The 22,839-nt window shown below is 43.7% G+C and overlaps 2 protein-coding genes across 5 annotated transcripts in view; one reads left to right on the forward strand and one right to left on the reverse strand.

Moving 5' to 3' along the window:
* si:dkey-121a11.3 (uncharacterized protein KIAA1614) overlaps positions 1-2,947 on the reverse strand; it is a 33,899-nt gene extending 30,952 nt beyond the window's left edge. For 2 of the 4 annotated variants that reach the window (XM_035776309.2, XM_035776285.2), the window contains exon 1: positions 543-699. The gene's annotated coding sequence lies outside the window, so the exon portion shown is untranslated. Of the gene's footprint in view, positions 1-542; positions 700-809; positions 954-2,775 lie in introns of those variants that run through there. The other 2 variants (XM_035776294.2, XM_035776302.2) reach the window with 2 other exon arrangements.
* On the forward strand, positions 165-22,508 carry stil (STIL centriolar assembly protein). The gene is given in 18 exon segments (XM_052521089.1): positions 165-182; positions 4,548-4,621; positions 4,754-4,861; positions 5,127-5,242; positions 5,440-5,627; positions 7,638-7,894; positions 7,992-8,075; positions 8,297-8,383; positions 10,034-10,184; positions 10,774-10,883; positions 11,152-11,228; positions 11,231-11,271; positions 11,441-12,421; positions 12,530-12,659; positions 13,519-13,756; positions 14,180-14,333; positions 14,875-15,176; positions 21,097-22,508. Coding segments are annotated over 18 exon segments (3,804 nt in total). The 3' UTR covers positions 21,785-22,508.
* The last annotated feature ends 331 nt before the right edge of the window (positions 22,509-22,839 follow it).

Raw genomic sequence — 22,839 nt, forward strand, 5'->3', positions numbered from 1 at the left:
TCATCACAGATTCAGTCAGGAATGCAGCTGCTGTCTCCAAATTCCAGGGAGTGACTAAGGGACGCAGAGAGCATGTTAGAGGTTATAAGGCTACACTTCCACACCAACTTTGCACTTCACAACCACTGAGCTTGTGTTGAAATGCCTGCAGTCACTGAACCGCAATGCAACAAGGTCAACATGTGAGACTAAGGGGAGAAGGAAACCAATTGCTTCTGCGAGACTGGGTTTGTTCTATAAGGAGCTGTTTTAGAATACGGTAATTTATCTGAATTTCCTCTGCCAACCTCACCTCTACTGAAATGCTACTAGGTTTCTAATTCACATGCAAATATGGTGGCCACAAAGGATGTAATAGATTTTGGCCTCTCCTGCCTGTATTTGAATTCGGACAATAGATGACACCCCAGATGCCATGATCAATAAATTACATTGAATGCTTAAGTTCCAATTGTCATTGAAATAATTATAGTTGGTTTCTTCCTTTGTTTAGGTAAGAGAGAGAATAGTCCCTGAGAGTGTGAAGAGGAAAAAGTTCTTACCTCTCTCCCTCCATTGGTGTTCAGAGACTGAGGTAGCTCTGCCTGCCCTCCTCTCCCAAATGCCATCCTAAAATCTGCGAAAGCTCAGCCCAAAATTTTCTCACTGTTATTTCAGCGACGCCTTCTATTTTGAAACAACCTTCCCCTTCCCTCCCTCCCTCCCTCTCTGTCTTTCTCCAGCTGTGTTGGGGCAGTTCAAGTGTGGGTCTCGTCTCTATTGAGCACTCACTCTCCCTTTAAGTACACAAATCTGGGAGTTTCACCAACCTTCTCCTCCCCTCAACAGTCCCTGCTGCCAAGTATCCAGTTCCTCTCCCCTCCTTCCTCTGATAAAACATCTACAGCAGGCAGTGGGCAGCAACTGACTGTAAAAGGTGATCCACATGTGTGGAAACCTCAGGGTTGCTTCAGGAGACAGTCTTGAGCAGCTGGTAGAGGATTGGACACAGGCATTCTTAAACGCAACACAAGGGTAGCTCTATTGGTGGAGGGGCTGAAACGCCGCCCACTGTGGGTGGATTCTAGTAACTTTACCCTTGAATTTGAGAGAGAGAGCGAGCGAGAGAGAAAAAGAAAGGTAGCAAAGGAATCTTAAATGCAGAGAGCAGAGGAAATGCACGAGTCTCCAGGCTCATATTCCAGCTGGCTCAGGAATTTTCTTTGTTGATTCTCGATTTGGACTCGGTTGATTCGTCACTCTCTGCCCTCCACCTCATATGTTACTGATTGTCAGATAAAAAAATAATAAAGGAATACTTTGACATTTAAAGATATCTTTTAACGTGCAAAAAGGTTCACTAGATAATAATTGCGTTCTCATGTTTATTTTTCTTTCATGGGGAATTTTTGAATCCCCAAGGTCTCCCAGGCCTGTTTTGAAACAAGGCCATAATAATCGGAAACATTGGGGAGGATGTTTAATTTCATACACTGCTAGATCCAAGTTAGTCTAACTGAAAGACTCACTCCATTCCAGCCATTACACTCCATTTCAGCCATTATTATGAGCTGTCCTCCCCTCAGCAGCCTCCACTGCACAAACACTCACAGGCACATCCTCACACTTCCATTACAGCTGTTGGATTTTCAAATCAAAACAACAAGAAGTGTTAACCCCCAGGGGAAAAAACATTTGAGAGAACCAATCAATGAGTCTGCTCAATTTCTAATCGAATATTGTATTAACAAACAACCTCCTGTCCAGATCAGTGAGTCACAGCTCTGCCCTCGCTGAGCGGTCAAGTGGGTCGCGTCAGCCAAGCTAGATCCAAGTACCCAGACCTGAGAAAGTAAAGCTCAGAAACTGAGGAATGTAATCACAAACTCACAGCCGTATGAAAAATATCTCTCCTTCCCCCCCAAATAAGTTACCCTATTTTCAGAGCTGAAATGTGATTTGCTCAATCCACCCCTTCCTCCTTTTGAACAAGACCTCTATTGTGCTGTAACTCCCATTTGTAACATACACATCTAGGACCACCATGAATTGGCCCAGGGCTATGTCTATGCCTCATAAGTACTGTAAGTATGGCCCAAAGATGAATCTCCACCTTGGGATAAAGCCAACATATGTGTCTGGTGTTTGTTTACACACTGTCAGTCTGAGTACCGGACTGGTAGTGTAATGGCGACTATCTCAGTATTTTTTTTAAAGCAACAGTTTATGCCTGTGTTTCCTGAGTTGACAGGGTTCTCTGAGTAATGCAAGACTATGAGCTCATTTCTGCCAGTGGGCTGGAGAAATAGTCCTGTTTAGCCAGAGAAAAAGTAGTCGACGATGTCTGAAGCTTTCATGTTGAAACACTGCTTTTCAGATTGTGGGGGTTTCAAGGAAAAGCAGAATTGCAGTGCCTTGCAGAGATGATATTAAAAGCCTTGCTAGCCAGACATAACTGTATGCATCTGACAGCCTTAAAATGCCTATGGGAGTAGACAGTCGAGATATCGGAGCTTTTCATCAAGACTGAAGAAGTGAATGACCCTGAGCACAGATCTAGGATCCCCTTACATTGTTACAAATCTGACCTCTCAAATCCTTACTTTTTCATTACACATTGATGACAACAGGTGTTCTGGATCCCAACAATCATCAACTATACTCTTTATACTCACTGAGCAATTTAGACCAAATTCTAGACAAAAATATCAAAGTGAAATATAAAATAGTTATAAAAAAGGATGAGGCAATACATACTGTACATCCAGTTAATAATGTGAAAAAGTGAGAAGTTACCTATTTATGCATTTCTTCAGTGTGCTGATTTCCCTGATGAGATGCAGGTTCAAATCCTCAGGCTCCATGACTGTCTAAATTCCCCAAATATCTCACTAAACAGAATGGGGTACCTCAATCATCTTCACATGTGAAATTCCTCACAACACTCCTTCCTGTCCCCCGCTCTCTGTCACACAGTCTCTCTCTGCATATCAACAATTGGTTTGGATGGTTAATCTCCTCTGAACTGAAATGGATTAGGGCAAAATGAATCCATGACGGCCAGCCATTGGCTAGACACTGTTGCAATCACTTCAACCTGGAACCCATTGGTCTCAGCCAGCATGAGTGAATGAGGCATGGACGGACTAGAGATTATTTCTATCAGGGTCAAAATTAGTTCTACTGAGTCAAATGTGTAATGCTGACATGTCAAACCCCTTGCTGATTCCAACTGATGTTTGGGTGTACAGGGGAGCAGGATTACTTACGGCCAATTCTGTAATAGCCTAAATTCTGTCAGACCAAGCTCTTGTGCAAAGTCAATATTACATTGCTCTTTCCTGAATACCATCATGACAACCCTTCAAGTGGGATGGAGCATCACTGTGCATCTGTGAATGGTGGTCATGTTGGAAAAGCCCTTCTGTGACTGGTACTAAATCTACAAATCAAAAGCATCGTGTGAAAGATTAGGTTTGAAAATGATACTGATGTTTGTGGTTGATTTGATGTGGCATAGTAATTTTGTTTGCCTGCCGTGCTTCTGTCAATAAAGTTGGGATGTTTGTGGCATAGCAAAATGCCTGTGTGTATTACTGTATAACCTGGTATAATTGCGCCCCCTTGTGTTTTTGTTTTTGTTTAATTCAAATGGCTGTCAGTATCAAAAACGTAGCTCATCGTTGCAAGACTTGATGTACGGTGTAGCATATAGCATTATCGCTATTTCATATTCTTTGCGACCTCAACAAGACTCGTATACTGCATCGCCATTACGATAAAAGGACTGGATGGGCTGAGCGGGTGATATTGTCAGCTCCTCTGATTGGAGCCATGGCAGCCATGAAACGGAGCTTTCTATTGGCTGGATTTCATGCCCCGCCATTGGAACCTGGAAACAGCGCCATAATCAATTACGTTTGATTTATCGCAAAGGACGTTTGTGTTCTGCGTTTAGCTAGCAATGCGGAAAGGGATTCATTCGATGCGACGCTAGGTCGCTGCCAGGTGAAGTTAAAAAAAAAAACGAAACAAGACCGAGAAAGTGTGGATTTACCGCGGATATGACTGATTTGATGTTGTCGCCGAGGAACTCTTAGTTGAGGGACAGCGGCTGGAAGACAGTTCTCCGAACATTTCAGACAGCCATCACGACTCGCTGGCACGCCAACCCATAAGATCGCTAGTTCGTTAACTGGCTACGTTTGGTGAATAATATTACCTTATGTGCTATGGTCACAAATTGGACTGACATAGGTAACGGGGTGTTTGAGCTAACGTGAGCTAGGTAGTTACAGCAACGTTAGCTAGCTGTGCCATTTACTAAACTTGCCAGGTGGCTAAAGTCCTTTTAACTAGCTAACTGCAGTAGCTAGCTAATGTTACGTTGCCAGCTAGTATTTTGGTGTCAGTGAATTGCTTGAAAAGGTGCATGGTGTCATGCACGCACATTTAGATTTCACCCGGTGTTTGGCCTTGACATAACGATGTCAAAGTGTTGGTCTCAGAGTCATAGCCAGTTCTTGTTGACAGAACAAAGCCTTTCCTGTCCACAGACGAGTGTTTAGGTGAATTTGAAAGGCTTGCCATCTCACGTCTTGGACAATGTTTACAAACCAGATAATCTGAAGATGGCAACAAGGTATGTACATGTTTCCTTTGCATATATCAAACCTGGTACATTTCTCATTTATTTCCTAATAATTCCAATACAATTACATGTCCCACTGGAAAGTTTGTCTGACAGTATTTGACATTGTTAACCATACTACAGGTCACCAGAGAATGCGCTTGCTGCCCTCACCTTCCCCAAATCCAAAGTAGCTCTATGGGACCCCACACCTAATGGGGATGTGGTTAGCCTCCACCTCTCCTATTACAGGTAGTCTACTGGGTTCTCTTTGACAGTGACTACTTAGGATGCAGCACAGTAGTAAACAGTGGCTTTCTCATCTCCAGCCTGCACTGATTTGAGAAATCTTGGCCGGATGTAAGCAATATGTCAGGCTTGCTTTCATCTGCTTAATTCTCTCCAATCAGTTCAGTTGAAAGAAAGGATACGAGGGAGACTATTGAAACACAACCTGTGATTGTTATTTGGTCATGTTCTGCCTTCACTACTTGAAAACCTGTCTTCTATTGAACAGAAATCCCCGGCTACTTCTTGTGGAGAAAACTCTTCGCTTGGCCCACCGCCATGCTCGACAGAGTAACAAGCCTGAGTTCAGCTGTTACTTGCTGGGGACTATTGCTGTGGATTCTGGTGAGAAGTATTATTTTTTTCATGACAAATATTGAAAAAATGAGAGAGAAAAGAGCAAACACGTTTTTAGATGGAAAATAATTATTTTCTACTCATGATAATGATTGCTTGGATATGCTTGCTAAGTAAGTACTCTTTAAGTTTGACTATTTTATATTTAAACTGCCCCTCTGTTCTCTCTCCACTCTTTCTCCAAGATGAAGAGGGTGTGACTTTGACACTGGACCGGTTCGACCCAGGCCGGGGGCAGCCTGGCTCCTCTGGAAAGGTGCCCACTGCCCTGATGCCCGGGGACGTCCTGGTGCCCTGTGTGCTGGAAACACAGGGGGTCTCTGCTACAGACACCATGGTTCACTCGGCAGAAGTCTTCCACATCTCTTTTAAGGTAACATGAATATGTTAATGTCTGCACTGAAAGTAAATGTCCTCTTATCACTCATATAACACTGTGCAACTATGTATTGTGTGAATAGTATGATGAAGTTGGTTTTATGAGGATGTTATGAAATTAAGGTTATGCTTACCAGAATACGAGCAATAACCATACACTTTTAAAAAACTTTAACCTTTATTTAACTAGGCAAGTCGGTTAAGAACAAAATTCTTATTTACAATGACAGCCTAGTGGGTTAACTGCCTTGTTCAGGGGCAGAACGACAGATTTTTACCTTGTCAGCTCGGGGATTCAATTTAGCAACCTTTCGGTTACTGGCCCAACGCTCTAACCACTAGTTACCGTATTTTCTTACAATGCTGTGTTTTCTAACTGGAATTTACATTGGTCCCAACTGTAGGTTAAGTTCAACCCACCCTCTTAACTGCCTAACGAGATGGCCCACCTCTTCTGTTGCCTGGATAACAGAAGGAGCATACTCCCTCTACTCCTAAGTTGGCAGTTATTGCAACCTGTCAGCAACAGGTGTTGCTTATTACTGAACCCAGGGCTCCAGACTGTGACCATTTAGTCACGTTTAGCTTTTAATTGGTCAAATTGGTGCAAGCTGCACTTTCTACCTGGTCACCTCAATCAAAACAACCTATTTTTTAGGGCAGATAAAGCCATGTTTTGGTCCAACCGTGAAGTGCATTATTCCACAGATGATCCATTCTATTGAAAAGATACTCCGGTGCAGGGGTATTCAACTTACCCTACGAGGAATAGATGGACAATTTCTGGGATCTTTTATTTCAGCTCATGAAACATGGGCCCAACCCTTTACATGTTGCGTTTTTATATTTTTGTTTGGTGTATTTAAGTTGGGTTTCCTCTCTCCTTGCTATTCTTAGACAATTAAAGCAAGAGCTGTTTTCTCATCTCCTAACTCCACTGCTGCCTCTGCCACATTGTTCTCAACACCAATATGCTGGGTAACTTTGCTATTATGCACATAGCAACATGGTCTAGGAAAAAGCAGCAATTCAACAATGCGCTGATGTTTCGGAACTGTGGACAGAGACCACTATCCAACGCGGGAGAAAGTGCATTTGTTATAAAATATAATTTTGATTAGTGTTCTTATGTAGTATAACCATGTACAATTTCAGTAGTACATGTTTTAGTGATGGACTGTGCCATCCCATGTGCGAATCAGACCGGTATCTTGTACACCATGATTCTATTTTTTAGCTAAATGCTCGGCTAAAGAAATATTTTTCGAAAAACAGCCTATCGACCAAACAATCGACCAGTCGACCAAATGGGGTCAGCCCTAGTAATTAGAACAAGTAGTTTTGCATCATACCCGTGATATATGGCTCATATCAGTATTCAGGGCTCGAACGACCCACTTTAAAATTAGTTAACTAGCTAATGTGTTTTGAGGTCCCACTTCCGCAGCTGATGAATTTAATTAGGCCTGTATTTAATATTAGTGCACATAAAGATGAAGGCTAATTCGCCTCTATTGAACAAAAAATAATATTCTGTAGCCCTATTTTGACAGTGAAGTATAACAATATTAACCTAATTGTCAACCAAATTCATGTCAATCACTGGATTAGGTTGCTTATCAAAATATCTTGAATCGTGCGTTCCTGTTTGGACATTGTATTCAATAAATAAGTTACTACTTCTAACATCTCAGTAATCTATTACACTGTTTAATAAAGCATTGTGTATGACTTTATAAGATCACTACTCATTTTCCTATTCCGTGGTGCCACCAAATGTATGTATGTATGTATGTGTGTGTGTGTGTGTATATTATTATTCTTTTTAAATTTTATGCGACCAAATCATGGGCTGGTGCCACCAATATAACTGAAAAGGTTAGTGGCACCAGTGCCACCAGTTGAATCCTTTAATCCAGTGCCCTGGATCTGCGACCGTGGAATGTGCTCAACTTAAACAGCCCTAAACCATGTCGCCATCCTCCCTCCCACCCTACCTGTTCAGATGCTCCAGCACTGCTGCAGCAGCCGGGAGTCCCTGGACCTGTCTAAGCTGCTGGCCCTACGAGCCCACCTCAGCTGCTTCCAACAAGGTGACAGCCTGGGCTTCTGCCTGCGCTGGGCCGCCACTGCCCCCGGCAACACGCTGGACGCTGTGCCCGTCCGGCCTGTGCCCATCATCCCCACCGCCTTGGCCAGGAACCTGAGCAGCACGGCCAGCCTCACCCAGCCACTACACAGCAGCGCCAGCCGCAAACAAGGGTAAGGATTAAGGCCATAACATTGTAAACAAATCATGCCAATCATTTATTTTATCGCTCTGTTATTGATTAATGCCTCTGGTCTACATTTTGTTCAGCTTTCTGACCATGGATCAAACCCGGAAACTGCTGCTACTACTGGAGTCTGACCCGAAGGCCTACACTCTTCCACTGGTTGGAGTGTGAGAATTCCCTCCATTGACATTATATTTTTCGGCCAACATATGTTATTATTTTGGATGTGCGGGCTTGGGGGGGACTCCATTCATTGGAGATAATCTGATCCACAAAAGGATTTATCCTTCCTTATAGTACTCAAGCTGTTGGGGGGCGTGTGTGTGTGCCACCTCATTAGCAGTAGGGTACAGTTTGGTTGACGTGCTTGTGGTGTTGTCTGTGGCAGATGGTTGAGTGGGGTCACCCACATCTACAACCCCCAGGTGTGGGCGTGGTGTCTGAGGTACCTGTTCAGCTCCTCCCTCCATGACAAGTGAGTGGGATGCCCATCTGTTCACATATTGCAAATAGCACTGACTGTCATTTCTCACTTGGCTGAAGGTAGTCTGGCTCCATACTGTGCTGTAGCCAACTGTTTTTTATGGTTGTTATCCCAGACATACAGCAACGAACACAGACGTTGGTTGAAGCACAACTGATGTGGGCCTGCAGGCTAGGCACTTTGTAATAACGTTCATGAATAAGCATAAATTATTTCAAGTGTTTCTAAATTATTATAAATGTTTATGAATTATGGTTTCTATGCTTAAGATGTTTTTTTTACCAAATCATGAAATATTTTTAGTCCATCGGTGCTTATTCATGAAGTGCAGTCGAAGTTCAGACCCCTTGACATTTTCCACATTTTGTTACATTACAGCCTTATTCTAAAATGGAAGATATAATTTTCTTTACTCATCAATCTACATACAATTCCCCATAATGACAAATGTATTACAAATAAATAATGGATATCTTATCCAAGGAATTGTCCGTAGAGCTCCGAGACAGGATTGTGTTGAGGCACAAGACTCTTCCTAGAGCTGGATGCCCGACAAACATTTCTGCAGCACTCTACCAATCAGGCCTTTATGGTAGTGTACAGACGGAAGCCACTCCTCAGTAAAAGGCACATGACCGCCTGCTTGGAGTTTGCCTAAAGGCACCTAAATTACTCTGACTGAGAGAAACCAGATTCCCTGGTCTGATGAAACCAAGATTGAGCTCTTTGGCCTGAATGCCAAGCGTCACAGCTGGAGGAAACCTGACCCCATCCCTATGGTAAAGCATGGTGGCAGCATCATGCTGTGGAGATGGTTTTTCAGCGGCAGGGATTGGGAGACTAGTCAGGATTGAGGGGAAAGATGAACGGAGCAAACTACAGAAAGATCCTGGATGTAAACCTGCTCCAGAGCGCTCAGGTCCTCCGACTGGGGTGAAGGTTCACTTTCCAACAGGACAACGACCCTAAGCACACAGCCAAGATCATGCAGGAGTGGCTTTGGGACAAGTCTCTGAATGTCCGTCAATGGTCCAGCCAGAGTCCGGACTTGAACCCGATCAAACACCTCTGGAGAGACCTGAAAACAGCTGTGCAGCAATGCTCCCCATCCAACCGAACAGCTTGAGAGGATCTGCAGAGAAGAATGGGAAACTCCCAAAATACAAGTGAGCCAAGATTGTAGTGTCATACCCAAGAAGACTCGAGGCTGTAATCTCTGCCAAAAGGGCTTCAGTAAGGTATTATGTAAAGGGTCTGAAGACATATGTAAATGTGATATCTGTGTTTTTATACATTTGCAAACAATTCTAAACTTGCTTTTTCTTTGTCGTTATCGGATGTTGTGTGTATAATGTGTCCCCCCCATCAATGTAATCCATTTTAGAATAAGGCTGTAATGTAACAAAATGTGGGAAAAGACAAGGGGTCTGAATACTTTCTGAATGCACTGTACATGTGTAGAATAGGGATTTGTCAGACAGCTCTATTCATGAGATTTCTATCTGCAACGTTACACAACATTTTCACACCGTTGCACTTCAATGGAATACATCAATCAGTGTTCTTATTGGTTCAGTTGGGCAACCTTCTCGCTTCAAAATGTTTTAATGAACACACCCCTGATTTATTGTTGTGTTCCAGGGTGATGTCTGAGGGTGGTGCGTTCCTTGTGGTGCTGTACTCACTGACCCACAGGGAGCCAGAGTTCTACCAGGTTCAGCCTTGCAGTGGGCAGCAGCAGGACATGACCTTTCAACTGCTCACCAGCACCGAGTCACTCACTCTCTACCAGGTAGGCACACTTATGCCTGACTCACTCTATCGCTCCAACCTGAACCATGCTCGGACATTTCCCTTTCACATCGAGCTTACCAACATGGTTCCAACAACTATTGTCGATGCATAAGGAGGTCGGTGCAGTTCAGCTTGTTTTGGCTCAGCTTAGTAGTATGACAAGCCCTCTAGTGGTCTTTACCCACTATTACAACAATAGTCATTTATGGGCCTCCTGAGTGGCGCGGCAGTCTAAGGCAATGCTAGAAGCGTTACCACAGACCCGGGTTCATTCCCGGGCTGTGCCATAACCGGCCGTGGCAGGAACTCCCGTAGGGCGGCGCACAATTGGCCCACCGTACGTACGGGTTAGGGGAGGGTTTGGACAGGGGGGCTTTATTTGGCTCATCGCGCCCTAGCGAGTCCTTGTGGCGTGCCGGGTGCCTGCAGGCTGTTGCCAGTTGAACGATGTTTCCTCTAACACGTTGGTGCAGCTGGCTTCCGGGTTAAGCTGGCAGGTGTTAAGGATGGCAATTACATCATTTATACAAGGTGAATAATCCACGTCAAAATGAGACTTGATTTTCTTTTGTTCCTTGTCTGTGCAGAATGTAGAGATGTCCGAGGGCCGTACTCTGAAGTTTGAGCTCAGTGCCGAGACCCAGAACCGTGAGGCTGAGTTCTTCAGGGAACTGGTGTCCCGTGTCTCCTTAACAAGGTATACAAGCTCTTCTCTCAAGCATCTGCTGTAACAATATTACCTCGACTGGAGCAGTGGATTGGGACTCGATGCCGTCTCAGTGTGTGTGGTGGCTTTTTGTCTGTGTGTTGGGTGACAATCATTAGTCTTTTGTTATTAACTACTAACTAAACTCATGAGAACGATCCTCTAACAGGATTTTATGACTTCACAGGAATTGTTGTGTGTTAGATTAGACAATGGGCTCACCAGTGTTTGACGGTGTCTGTCCTCTTCTCTCCCTCAGCCCTGCGTCAGTGGCAGCCTCTCCGCAGGACAGGCTGTCAATCAGCGACCATGACTCTGGAGTGGAGGATGAGGACCTCTCCCCAGGCCCTCCCCAAACCCACACCCTCTCACCCAGCAGGTGCTCTCTCTCTCTGTCTCTTGGTGTCTGTCTCCTTATTTTTCTTCCTTTCCCTCTTTGGAATGCTGTATCTATTCTGTAACCAGAGGAGGTTGCTCTATTTGTCATTTGAAGCATAGTCTATTTATACTTTAGGGTTTGTTGTAAATGTTATACCTTTTTGTTTCAGACCAAGCAGGTCCACCCCTCTGTGCCGGAGCTCTCTCTAGTGATGGACGGCAGTTTCCTGGATGGAAAGACCATGGGTCGCCCTCATCCTCCCCTCCCAGCTCTGCAGCACAGAGGAAGTGCCCCTCCCTCCCACCAGCTCCACCCCTGGGCTGCCAGACCCCCAGACCAGGGTCCCACCATCCTCGGGGGCCCCCCTCCCATTAGAAGGCCCCTGACCCCTGCCATGGCCTCCCAGGGCAAAGGCAGCAGAAGAGCTTCCCTCACCCCCGGGCAGCAGCCACCACCACTCTGGCCCCCCTCCTCCAGCAGGAAATCAGCCCCTCCGCAGTTTGGGAAGAGGTCGTCTGCCTCTACTTCATCCTCCTCTCCAAAGACTGGCTCCTCTCCTAACGGATCAGTCCATCAGGCCAGGCAGTTCCACCAAACCCCAGGTCGCCCCTCTCACAGAGGGGCCTCCCCTGTCGGGAACTCGACACCACCCATCCCCAGGCACAGCCCCGGTCCCCCCCCAACCCCGGCCCTCATGCCCACTCATCAACAGCCCCCAGTCCATCCCAAGCACTTCCACAGCACCCCCAATCCCAACTTGAACCAGCCTTGCGGGTGCTGCTCCTTCCAACAACATGACCATACCCCCTTGTACCACCCCAACCACTGGCAGAGGGCCTCAGGGACCCCGGGTGGGCACTTCTGCTCCAACTCTGAAAGTAACCCCCCCACCTCTCGCCAAACAAACCTTCACTACAGCCCAGCGTGCCTCAACGGTGGCCCCCCCACCACACACCACTTCCCCTCTCAGGGGCCCTGCTCTCCCAGGGGCCGCTTGGAGCTTCAAGCACCCGCCTGTCAGAACCAGTGTTGCCAGGCCCAGGCAACCCCCTCTCTCTCTCCCCTGGATGGGCCTATGAACCTCCTAGCCTCTGACGCCTATAGAATCCTGGTGGACCAAGACCGGCAGCTCAAGTTACTGCAGGCCCAGGTCAGGTTCTCCACGGTGTCATTGTGGATATCAGGCACTGTATCAAATGACACAATCTTAAAGCTTTAGAACAGGGGTTCTCAATCTTTCTTAACCTGTTGATTTCAGATCCAGAAGCTACTTGAGGCCCAAGGGAAAAGGGGGAGCTCATCTCCATCCACTGAGCAGGCAGTCATCCAGACACAGACCTCCCCTGGACAACAGACTAAGAGAAGTGTTAGCATCGCTGTCGGCACAGGTACTAGAGTCAGTCATCACTGCTTATACATGGTGGATAGTCATCGTTTGTCTATCCACTGCATTTTGATCCAATACTACGTCTGTCACTCGTTTTTGCGAGACTGTGACGCTCTAGTCTCCAGAAACACTGTGAAAATCGTATTTCTCACTTATGGTTAATTTGAGATCTGCTGAGAACATGGCCTTTTCTTTTCTCTCTAAGTCTCCTGAATAGAAAAAGTGAATTTGGACTACCCAGTATCAATATACCTATGATTACTATTTTGTTGTGTAACTGTTTTGGAGTTTTTTTGTTTGTTTACTATACATTTACATTACATTTAAGTCATTTAGCAGACGCTCTTATCCAGAGCGACTTACATATACCATATAGGGTGTGTTTGTAAACTCACTCTGGTGTGCATTCTGGGCGTTCGTAAATTCAGTGTTGTCAGATTGTCCGTTTGTAAATTCAGTGTTTTGCGTTCGGTGCGCCCACTGGACGCTCTGGCCGAGGAGTAGGGTTGATCCGAGCGTTACTCACAACGGCACCCAAGCTAACTGGCTAATGTTGGCTAGCTACTTCCAGACACAAATGAGAGAAACTCTAGTCTATCCATTTTACTTGCCCTAGCAGAGCTGGTTATCTAGAGCGTTAGTGACTAACTGCTGCTGGCAACAATTGAATTACGCTTTCTTTTTTTTTACCAACATTTACTGACCCCGGTAATATTCAGCCGGTGTTGCGTGTTCGTAAATGCATTATTCTGCCCTCTGGCACACTCAGACGAGAGTGCTCTGAAATTGGACGAGATGGCCAGAGTGAATTTACGAACACACCCTTAGTCAACTAACTTCATCTCTTCCCTCCTCTTCAGGTGCCAGTCTGTTCTGGGGCGTCCCAGTCGATACCCCCGCTCGCGATGACGAGGAGTGCCCACGGCCAGAGTGGCACAGAGGGCCTGGCGCTCCTGATGGCAGCAGGGCCTCCTCTAGTCGGAGCTCTGGCAGTGCCAACCTTACCCACAGCAGGCACATAGGTGGCTCGGAAGAAGAGAGTGGGGTCCGGGAGGGACGGGTGCCAGGCTCACCAGCCAATCAGTCAACGCACCTGAGGTAAGCAAACGGTTGGTTGCATTTCAAACTGAGCGCTTGTTTTTTTTTTTTTTTTTTTTTTTTTTACATTGGCCCAGCCCTCAATTTGAATTGACTGGAAGAATGCAAGAAAGTAATGGTTGTAGTTCACCACCAAGAACTCTGAAAGAGGAGTTGACACCATTTTTACTCCATTCATTTCACAAGAATGAGGCTTTAATGATTGAAAGGAATAGAAAGTTTCAATCTGAAACCCAGCCACGAAGAACATGGGCGATGTGAAAATATCCACGATAGGGTGAGCCCTCACAACTGGCATCAGACGTGGGATCCCACCAACTGTGACGGCTCACCATCTGAACACTGGTGCCACCTCGTGGCCATTTCAGTGAATTTATTTTTACCGGAGTATGAACCGCATTGTTTATTGTGCATTTCCTCCAGGACTCAGTCAGCATTTGGAGACTGTTCTTTCCAGAGTCCAGTGTTGGGGGAGAGTGCCAGCATGTACTACCAGTCCCAGTCTCCACAGAGGGACGACACCAAGAGTGAGGAGTCCAGGGCGATGGACGATCAGCGGTTTTATCAGGATCTACTGGTAAGAGTCATCTTTATAGGCTCTTTCTCCATGAAACACTTATGAGCACGGCCCCAAGTGATTAGTCTGTGTTTGTATTTGCACAGTCTTTCATTCTGGTATGCTTTATTTTGGGGGAATGTTTCAACAGAATCTAGTATTGCAGTGAAACGCTTAATCCAACATGTTATGTGGCCAGCCTCCGTCCTGTGAGATCCCCCTTTTGACTTAATCCAACATGTTATGTGGCCAGCCTCCGTCCTGTGAGATCCCCTTTTTGACTTAATCCAACATGTTATGTGGCCAGCCTCCGTCCTGTGAGATCCCCTTTTTGACTTAATCCAACATGTTATGTGGCCAGCCTCCGTCCTGTGAGATCCCCTTTTGACTTAATCCAACATGTTATGTGGCCAGCCTCCGTCCTGTGAGATCCCCTTTTTGACTTAATCCAACATGTTATGTGGCCAGCCTCCGTCCTGTGAGATCCCCTTTTTGACTATCTGTTGCTTTTACGAGAGGCGCTTTTACCAATAAAGATCTGACGTTCTTCATCCTTCCACAGGGCCAAGTGAACAGCCGCCTCCAGGGATCAGTGAACGAGGAGGTCGACGAGGAAGAAGACCAAAGGACCTCGTACCCACGGCGGGAGAGCCACAGCTTGTCCCCTAGACAAGTGTCCCACTGTCAGTCCCAGCAGTCGTCCCCTAGCCCGGTTCCCGTCAGCTCCCGGAGGCCAGAGCCCAAAGGAGGGGAGCAGCCAAAAGGAAGGGACCAGGTGCTCCACGCCACGCTGCGCCAGCTGCAGCAGCTAGGGGTCAACGTGGACCTGGATGGAAAGACCAGGCGCAGCTCTGTCAGTGCCAGGTCAGTAGGACTGAAGTAGGAAGGAAGTTTCAGTCACGGAACATGGACCTGTTATTATCAGTGGTGTAAAGTACTTAAGTAGTATTTTAAAGTATTTTTTACTTAAGTCGTTTTTTGGTGTATATTTTTTGGCAACTTTAACTTCACTAACTATTTATTTTTATTTAACGAGGCCAGTTAAGAACATTCAATGACGACCTGCCAAAGGGCCTCCTGCGGGGCCAGGGACCCTCCACAACACCATAGAGACAGACTTAATCCAACATGGCAAGGCAGGGACAACACAGTGGCCAGAATTTAAAGGGCTTTTGATTTTCAACATGCAATGGATGCCAATTGTTTGAACCATTTTGTTAAAGCTATTTAATTTACGTTTTGGCCGTTTATTGATAACCACTATACCCAATCTCCTGGTAATTGATGTGTACCTATTTATTTAGTCAATGTTGGGATTTTTTCAAAGTCTGACTACATGGTGAAACAGACTAAATTCATGCCAAATTTTTTTCCTTTCTTTTTTATGTTGTAAATATCTAAGTTTCCTTCATGCTATATTGTTTTTCTTGTGTTTGTACATGAAATGCCTTGAGCATTATTTCAAGTGTCTCAACTTGAACTTTCTATTTAAAATTGCCTCAATAAATATGTACCTGATTCATATAAGTTTTGTACTTTTTCTACAGATGGGTTTCTTTCTTTTGTGAATTTACATTTTAGTGTTCTATTTAGTTAGCCCTCTAATGTCCCTCCCCAACCCAGACTTCTATCCCTGAAGTCATTTCACACCCCTCTGACATAGACGTACCCTGTTAACCTCGCCTCACCGCTCTTTTAAAAAATCTGCCATGTCACACATCAGGCATATCTAGAATAAACAGACAAATACTAGTGATTTCAATTGTGAAATGTTGCTAATCTGTGCTGGAGCTGGGCTCTGGATAAATATGTTGTGGGGGGAATGGACTATCCTGAGCTCAATGGAAAATGTGGTTAATCACATGCAAACAGCATGTCAGCACAGAGTAAGAGTATAGCTCAGATCTAGTCATCCTATACCTGCACCTATCCCATTTCTTTCTCCATCACGTCTGCTTACCAGATCTACGTTTTGCTCTTCCTTTTTGTAATGCAGGTTGGAGGGATTAAAGAAGAGAAGGAATGCAAGAATAGTCTTTTAATGTATTCACACACTTATGAATCGTAAGATGAAGATAATTGTTCACCCAACAGGATAGTGTTTCATGTGTGGTTTCACCAGTTGTCAGTTCTGCAGCCAGGTGCCCTCGTCTAGCACAATGCCGTTGGTCCCGGTAATTTCCCACTTGGCCTTATAGCGCTGGTCCCCTGCGCCCTCACCGAGGTCCCACACCTCCATAAACAGCATCTCCTCAGGCACCTCCATGAGATCAGAGGTCAGGCCCAGTTTCTGGAGGTCAAAGATCATCGGTGTGGTGGTGGAGTCCAGATACTGGCTCAGGGCGGGGCTGAGGTGATTGGCTGGTGACGTCGGATGAGGCTGGCGTTGCACACTGCTGCCCCACAGGCCTGTCAGGTTTTTCACAACCTCCAGACAACGAGGTTCTTCCGCTCTATAGGATACACACAACATGACATAACACCCTGTTCCTGGTTTGGTTCTAAACTATGTGCTGTAGCTAACTCTTCTGTCATTGTACAGTATGGGACCTTGCTTCTAGTCATCAAGGGAAATCAGAACTATTGAATTCTGTTGGGTCATTATATGAAAAGATCATACAAGTACCATGATGCAGTATTAGCTGTAATGATATTTACCTCATGTCTGAAGTGTTACAGGCATCTCCCATGGACTGACCAGGCTGGAGCAGAGCGAGATCTCCAAAGATCTCAGTCATGGTTGTTTTTTGCTCCAGGGGTGGTGGGGGCAGGAGGTTTGGAGGGAAGTAACAATGATCAGCTGTGCAATCTAGCAATGGACCAGACTGGAGAATAAGTGGGTTCTCCTTTGCGGAGAATGGTTGGTTGGGTAAAAAGGCTGGGCCTTACAGTCCTCAACAGAAAGGTGACCAGGTGACTCTTTGTTCAAGGTATTATTTGAGATCTTGCTGCTTGTTGATGTTGGAGTGTCATTTTTCAATGTTTCAGGTGCTTCCTTCTTTGTTGTGCCAGATCGCTTGCATGATCCATTGACTGAAGTGTTTTTCCCAAGGTCTGTCAATTCAATAAATTTAGTCTCTTTATTCTTTCGTAGTTTTCTTCCATTTCTTGTCCTGGTTTTGGTCTCGTTGGTGCTACAGCAGCACACAAAGCAAAAAAAACACCAACCTCGAAACCATTTTTTAATTGCCTTCTTCATTTTCAAAAAGGATAATGAGAATTTTACATAAAAAAATGTAGAATTGGAGCTAACAAACAGGTTTGCACGGTAACGGTAAACATTCCAAATCATTTAACCTTTGTGACATCGATATGATAAGAATTAGAATTATATGTTGACATTAAGTTCTAATCAAAGAATTCTCCTCTTGCAGTTTTTGTTTGAATATTGTACCACTGAATTCAGACCCCAAAGGTGATACCCCACATCTGACATCATGACATAATCAACATCAGTAGGGCACCCCTCGCTTAATGGTGTTAAAGAATTGTAAATTAATCATTTGATTGCAATTCCCCTTCCTGCAAATCAAAAAGGTTCAGCTCTGTTCAGCTTTTTGGTCTCTGGATATGCCTCTAATATTCTCAACTCCGGGACACTTTAAAAAACATAATTTGTCAGCATATTGTGGAAATACAGAAAATACATAGGATTTTTTTTAAATCATCAACCGGTACTGTTTTCATCTCATTTCTTCAACCAGCTTTGTAAAACTTTGAAGTTAGGATAAAACTTAACCTAATTACATTGATTTAACCTGACTAACATGCAGTGGTGTAAAGTACTTAAGAAAAATTACTTTAAAGTACTACTTAAATATCTGTTTGGGGTATCTGTACTTTACTATACCATTTATATTTTTGACAACTTTTACTTCGCTACATTCCTAAAAAAAATTATGTACTTTTTACTCCATACATTTGAACTGGCACCCAAAACTACTCGTTACATTTTGAATGCTTAGCAGGACAGGAAAAGGGTCCGGTTCACACACTTATCGAGACAACACCTGGTCATCCCTTCTGCCTCTGATCTGGCGGACTCACTGAATACAAATGTATCTTTTGTAAATGATGTCTGAATGTTGGAGTGCGCCCCTGGCTATTGATACATTTTAAAAACAAGAAAATGGTGCCACCTGCTTTGCTTAATAGAAGGAATTTTAAATGATTCATACTTTTACTTTGATACTTAAGTATATTTTAGCAATTACATTTACCTTTGATACTTAAGTACATTTTAACCCAAATACTTTTAGACTTTTATTCAAGTAGTATTTTACTGGGTGACTTTACTTGAGTAACTTTCTATTAAGGTATCTATACTTTTACTCAAGTATGACAATTGGGTACTTATTCCATCACTGCTCACAGGTTGTTACATCATTCAAATTTCAACATAATCAACTATGTATATGTTGAAATTCCAAATAGAATTGTGGGAAATATCCACACAGCATGATGATGCCACCACCGTGCTTCACCGTAGGAATGGTGCCAGGTTTCCTCCAGACATGACACTTGACATTCAGGCCAAAGAGTTCAGTCTTGGTTTCATCAGACCAGATAATCTCTATGGCTTGGTTTTTGCGCTGACATGCACTGTCAACTGTGGGACCTTATACAGAAGTGTGTGCCTTTCCAAAACATGTCCAATCAATTGAATTTACCACAGGTGGACTCCAATTCAAGTTGTAGAAACATCTCAAGGATTATCAATGGAAATAGGCTGCAACTGGACTCAATTTTGAGTCTCATAGCAATGGTTCCGAATACTTATGTAGAGAAGGTATTCTTGTTTTTTATTTGTAATACATTGCAAACATTTCTAAAATCCTGTTTTCGCTTTGTCATTATAGGGTATTGTGTGGCTGTAACATAACAAAATGTGGAAAAACACTAGGGGTCTGAATACTTTTCTAAGCCACGGTACATATATATATATATATATACTTCAGCCATAACAAGTCTACCATCCAGATGCCTACATCTGGAAACAAGCTGTTCTTCATTCAGCTGAGCTGTCATGTCAACATTTAGACATTAATCAACTTCCATACTCATTTGGGTAGACTACCGAAACATTGCCTAGTTGAAAGTAACTCCTCTAACTGTTCTTGTACAAGCTGTATGTGAAAGTAAATTCAAAGTACGGTTGGGTTTATGTAGGCTACATTGACATCTGATTTGCCCAAAGGACACCATCATTTCAACATGATGCATGGTTGATAGGATCTTTGGTAGTTTAGAAGTACTTACCATTAGTCTTATAAATAGGATGCCAAATTAATTTAGTTAATAATAAACTTTAACGTTTGGATATATGTTATTCATAAAATTGAGTATATATACTATCCAAGCAGTTTGTTTACTAATAGATTATTGATAGGTTGGATTCACAGCTCCGTCTCAAACAAAAATCCAAGTTAAAGAATAGGACCAAATCAAATCAAACTTTAAAAGCACTTTAAATAAAGTTTGATTTAGTCCTATTCTTCAACTTAGATTTTTGGTTGAGATGCAGATGTGAATCCAACATATTAATAACTTGTAGATTACATTTGAAATCAGATAACCATCCTTCATATACAAGACAATATCCAAAGATAAAAGTGTATTATTAATATAATGGATTTAGCATCCTATTTATAAGACTAATGGTAACTATATTTCTAAACTTCCAACGATCCAGTCAACCATGGATGAACGATAGTATACCTAGCTACACGTTTAAATTATGGTGTCCTTTGTCGGGCAAATCAGATGTTTATATAGCCTTCATCAAACCAACCTCACTATGAATTTACTTTCACATACAGCTTGTGTTAGACTTACTTTCAACTATTCAATGTTATTTAGGTAGTCTACGCAAATGAGTATTGAAGCTGATCAATGTCTAAATGTGTTGTTATGATAGGTCGGCTGAAAAGAACACAGCTTCTTTTCAGTGGTAAGCAGGTTACATCAAAGTAGGCATTTGGATGGTAGAAGTGTGGTAGCAACACACAGCATGGAAGCAACGCATGGCTGCAGCACAACATGGTACAAACATTATTGGGCACAGACAACAGCACAAAGGGCAAGACGATAGAGAAAACAATACATCACACAAAGTAGCCACAACTGTCAGTGAGAGTGTCCATGATTGAGTCTTTGAATGAAGATTGAGATAAAACTGTACAGTTTGCATTCCTAAAGTCAATCATTTATTTTTTTACGCTACATTGTTACATTTTGAATGCTTGGCAGGACAGGAAAATGGTCCAATTATTGAGAGAAAATCCCTGGTTATGCCTCTAATCTGGCGGCTCACTAAACACCTGCTTCGTTTGTAAATGATGAGTGTTGGAGTGTGCTCCTGGCTTTCTGTAAATAAATAAATAAAAATGTTAAACAAGAAAATGGCACCATCTGGTTTGCCTAATGTAAGGAATTTGAAATAATGTTTTACTTTTGATAATTATATTTTAGCAATTACATTTACTTTTGATACTTAAGTATATTTACAACTAAGTACTTCAACTTTTACTCAAGTAGTATTTTACTGGGTGACTTTTACTTGTCATTTTCTATTAAGGTATCTTTTACTCAAGTATGACAATTGGGTACTTTTTCCATCCTTGATTATGGTTACAGCCATTCTAACATTACAATAGGGGCTATTACAATGGCCGATTCTCATACTTTCTGGCTCATTCTCATGTAAGTTCGACATCATTCCCTTATGCAGAAGGTGTTCCTGTAGCTTTGATTGTAAATACAGCTCCTGTTTCCTTCTCCCCAGTACCCTGGCCGGCATCAACCCCGAGGCGGTCATCAGCAGACTGACCCTCCCAGAGTCGACGGCGACCAGCATGTGGGGCGGCAGCGTGGATCTCAGCCTGGAGGCCAACGCCATCGCCCTCCGATACCTGAGCGACCAGCAGCTCTCCAGGCTCTCTGTAGGGGGAGGGCAACAGCCCCCCAAGGCCCTTCCCAGGCTCAGCCCCTGCACACTGCTCTCAGAGAACCCCCCAACGGAGAAGAGCGCCATGGGACTGAGCAGTATTCTGTCTCCGAACAACATGTCCTTTGCCACCCGCAAGTACATGAAGAGGTACGGGCTGATAGAGGAGGGGAGCGGGAGTGAGGAGGAGCAATCGGAGATGGGATACACTGTACAGTTCCATGTTCAACAGGAACAAGAAGGGCAAAGAGTGAGGGTTCTGAAGAACATCACCAACGAGTTGCCCCACTCTGACCCTGTCAACCCCCAGGCGCTGCATGCAGACTCTCAAAGTCAGTTACTCAGAGACTTGCGTCCTAAAATGCAGCTTTTGGCCCGCGGCGCCAAACACAGTCTGGAGAAAGAGAATGGCGCCAAATGGCGGCCATCTTTAGGAGAAATGCAGAGGGAGTGTCCTCAACCAGAAGGGTCGATGGGAAATTTCTTGGACCTAAGTAGACTTCGACAGCTGCCGAAACTCTTCTAAAGGACCACGGCAACTGATGTAAAGGGAACTCAAAATGACAAATGAAATGTATTGTCGAAATCCATTGGGATTTCTATTTTGTTTCCTTAGTAAGAGGTTTTTTAATGCTTCCATACATTTTTGTTTACACATTTCGTTTTTTAATGCCTCTATTTTAATCTTCATGGTGCTCATTGTAATGTATACATTTGTTTGTGACCACTGATGTACAGAGACTGTTAGCGAATCACGACAGTGCTCTTGGTCTTATGAGCAAAATTCTTGTCCTACTACTACCACTTGGGTGTAGTGTTATTATTTAGCTCTTCAATGGCGACAGCCAGGTCATTTTCTCTATTTGAATTTAAAGGGCTTTTGATTTTCAACATGCAATGGATGCCAATTGTTTGAACCATTTTGTTAAAGCTATTTAATTTACGTTTTGGCCGTTTATTGATAACCACTATACCCAATCTCCTGGTAATTGATGTGTACCTATTTATTTAGTCAATGTTGGGATTTTTTTTCAAAGTCTGACTACATGGTGAAACAGACTAAATTCATGCCATTTTTTTTTCCTTTTCCTTTTTTATGTTGTAAATATCTAAGTTTCCTTCATGCTATATTGTTTTTCTTGTGTTTGTACATGAAATGCCTTGAGCATTATTTCAAGTGTCTCAACTTGAACTTTCTATTTAAAATTGCCTCAATAAATATGTACCTGATTCATATAAGTTTTGTACTTTTTCTACAGATGGTTGTCTTTTTTTGTTGTTGTGAATTTACATTTTAGTGTTCTATTTAGTTAGCCCTCTACTGTCCCTCCCCAACCCAGACTTCTATCCCTGAAGTCATTTCACACCCCTCTGACATAGACGTCCCCTGTTAACCTCGCCTCACCGCTCTTCAAAAAAATCTGCCATGTCACACACATCAGGCATATCTAGAATAAACAGACAAATACTAGTGATTTCAATTGTGAAATGTTGCTAATCTGTGCTGGAGCTGGGCTCTGGATAAATATGTTGTGGGGGGAATGGACTATCCTGAGCTCAATGGAAAATGTGGTTAATCAC

This window comes from Oncorhynchus keta, chromosome 1 (assembly GCF_023373465.1).
Source record: "Oncorhynchus keta strain PuntledgeMale-10-30-2019 chromosome 1, Oket_V2, whole genome shotgun sequence".
In the NCBI taxonomy this organism is placed as follows: Eukaryota; Metazoa; Chordata; class Actinopteri; order Salmoniformes; family Salmonidae; genus Oncorhynchus; species Oncorhynchus keta.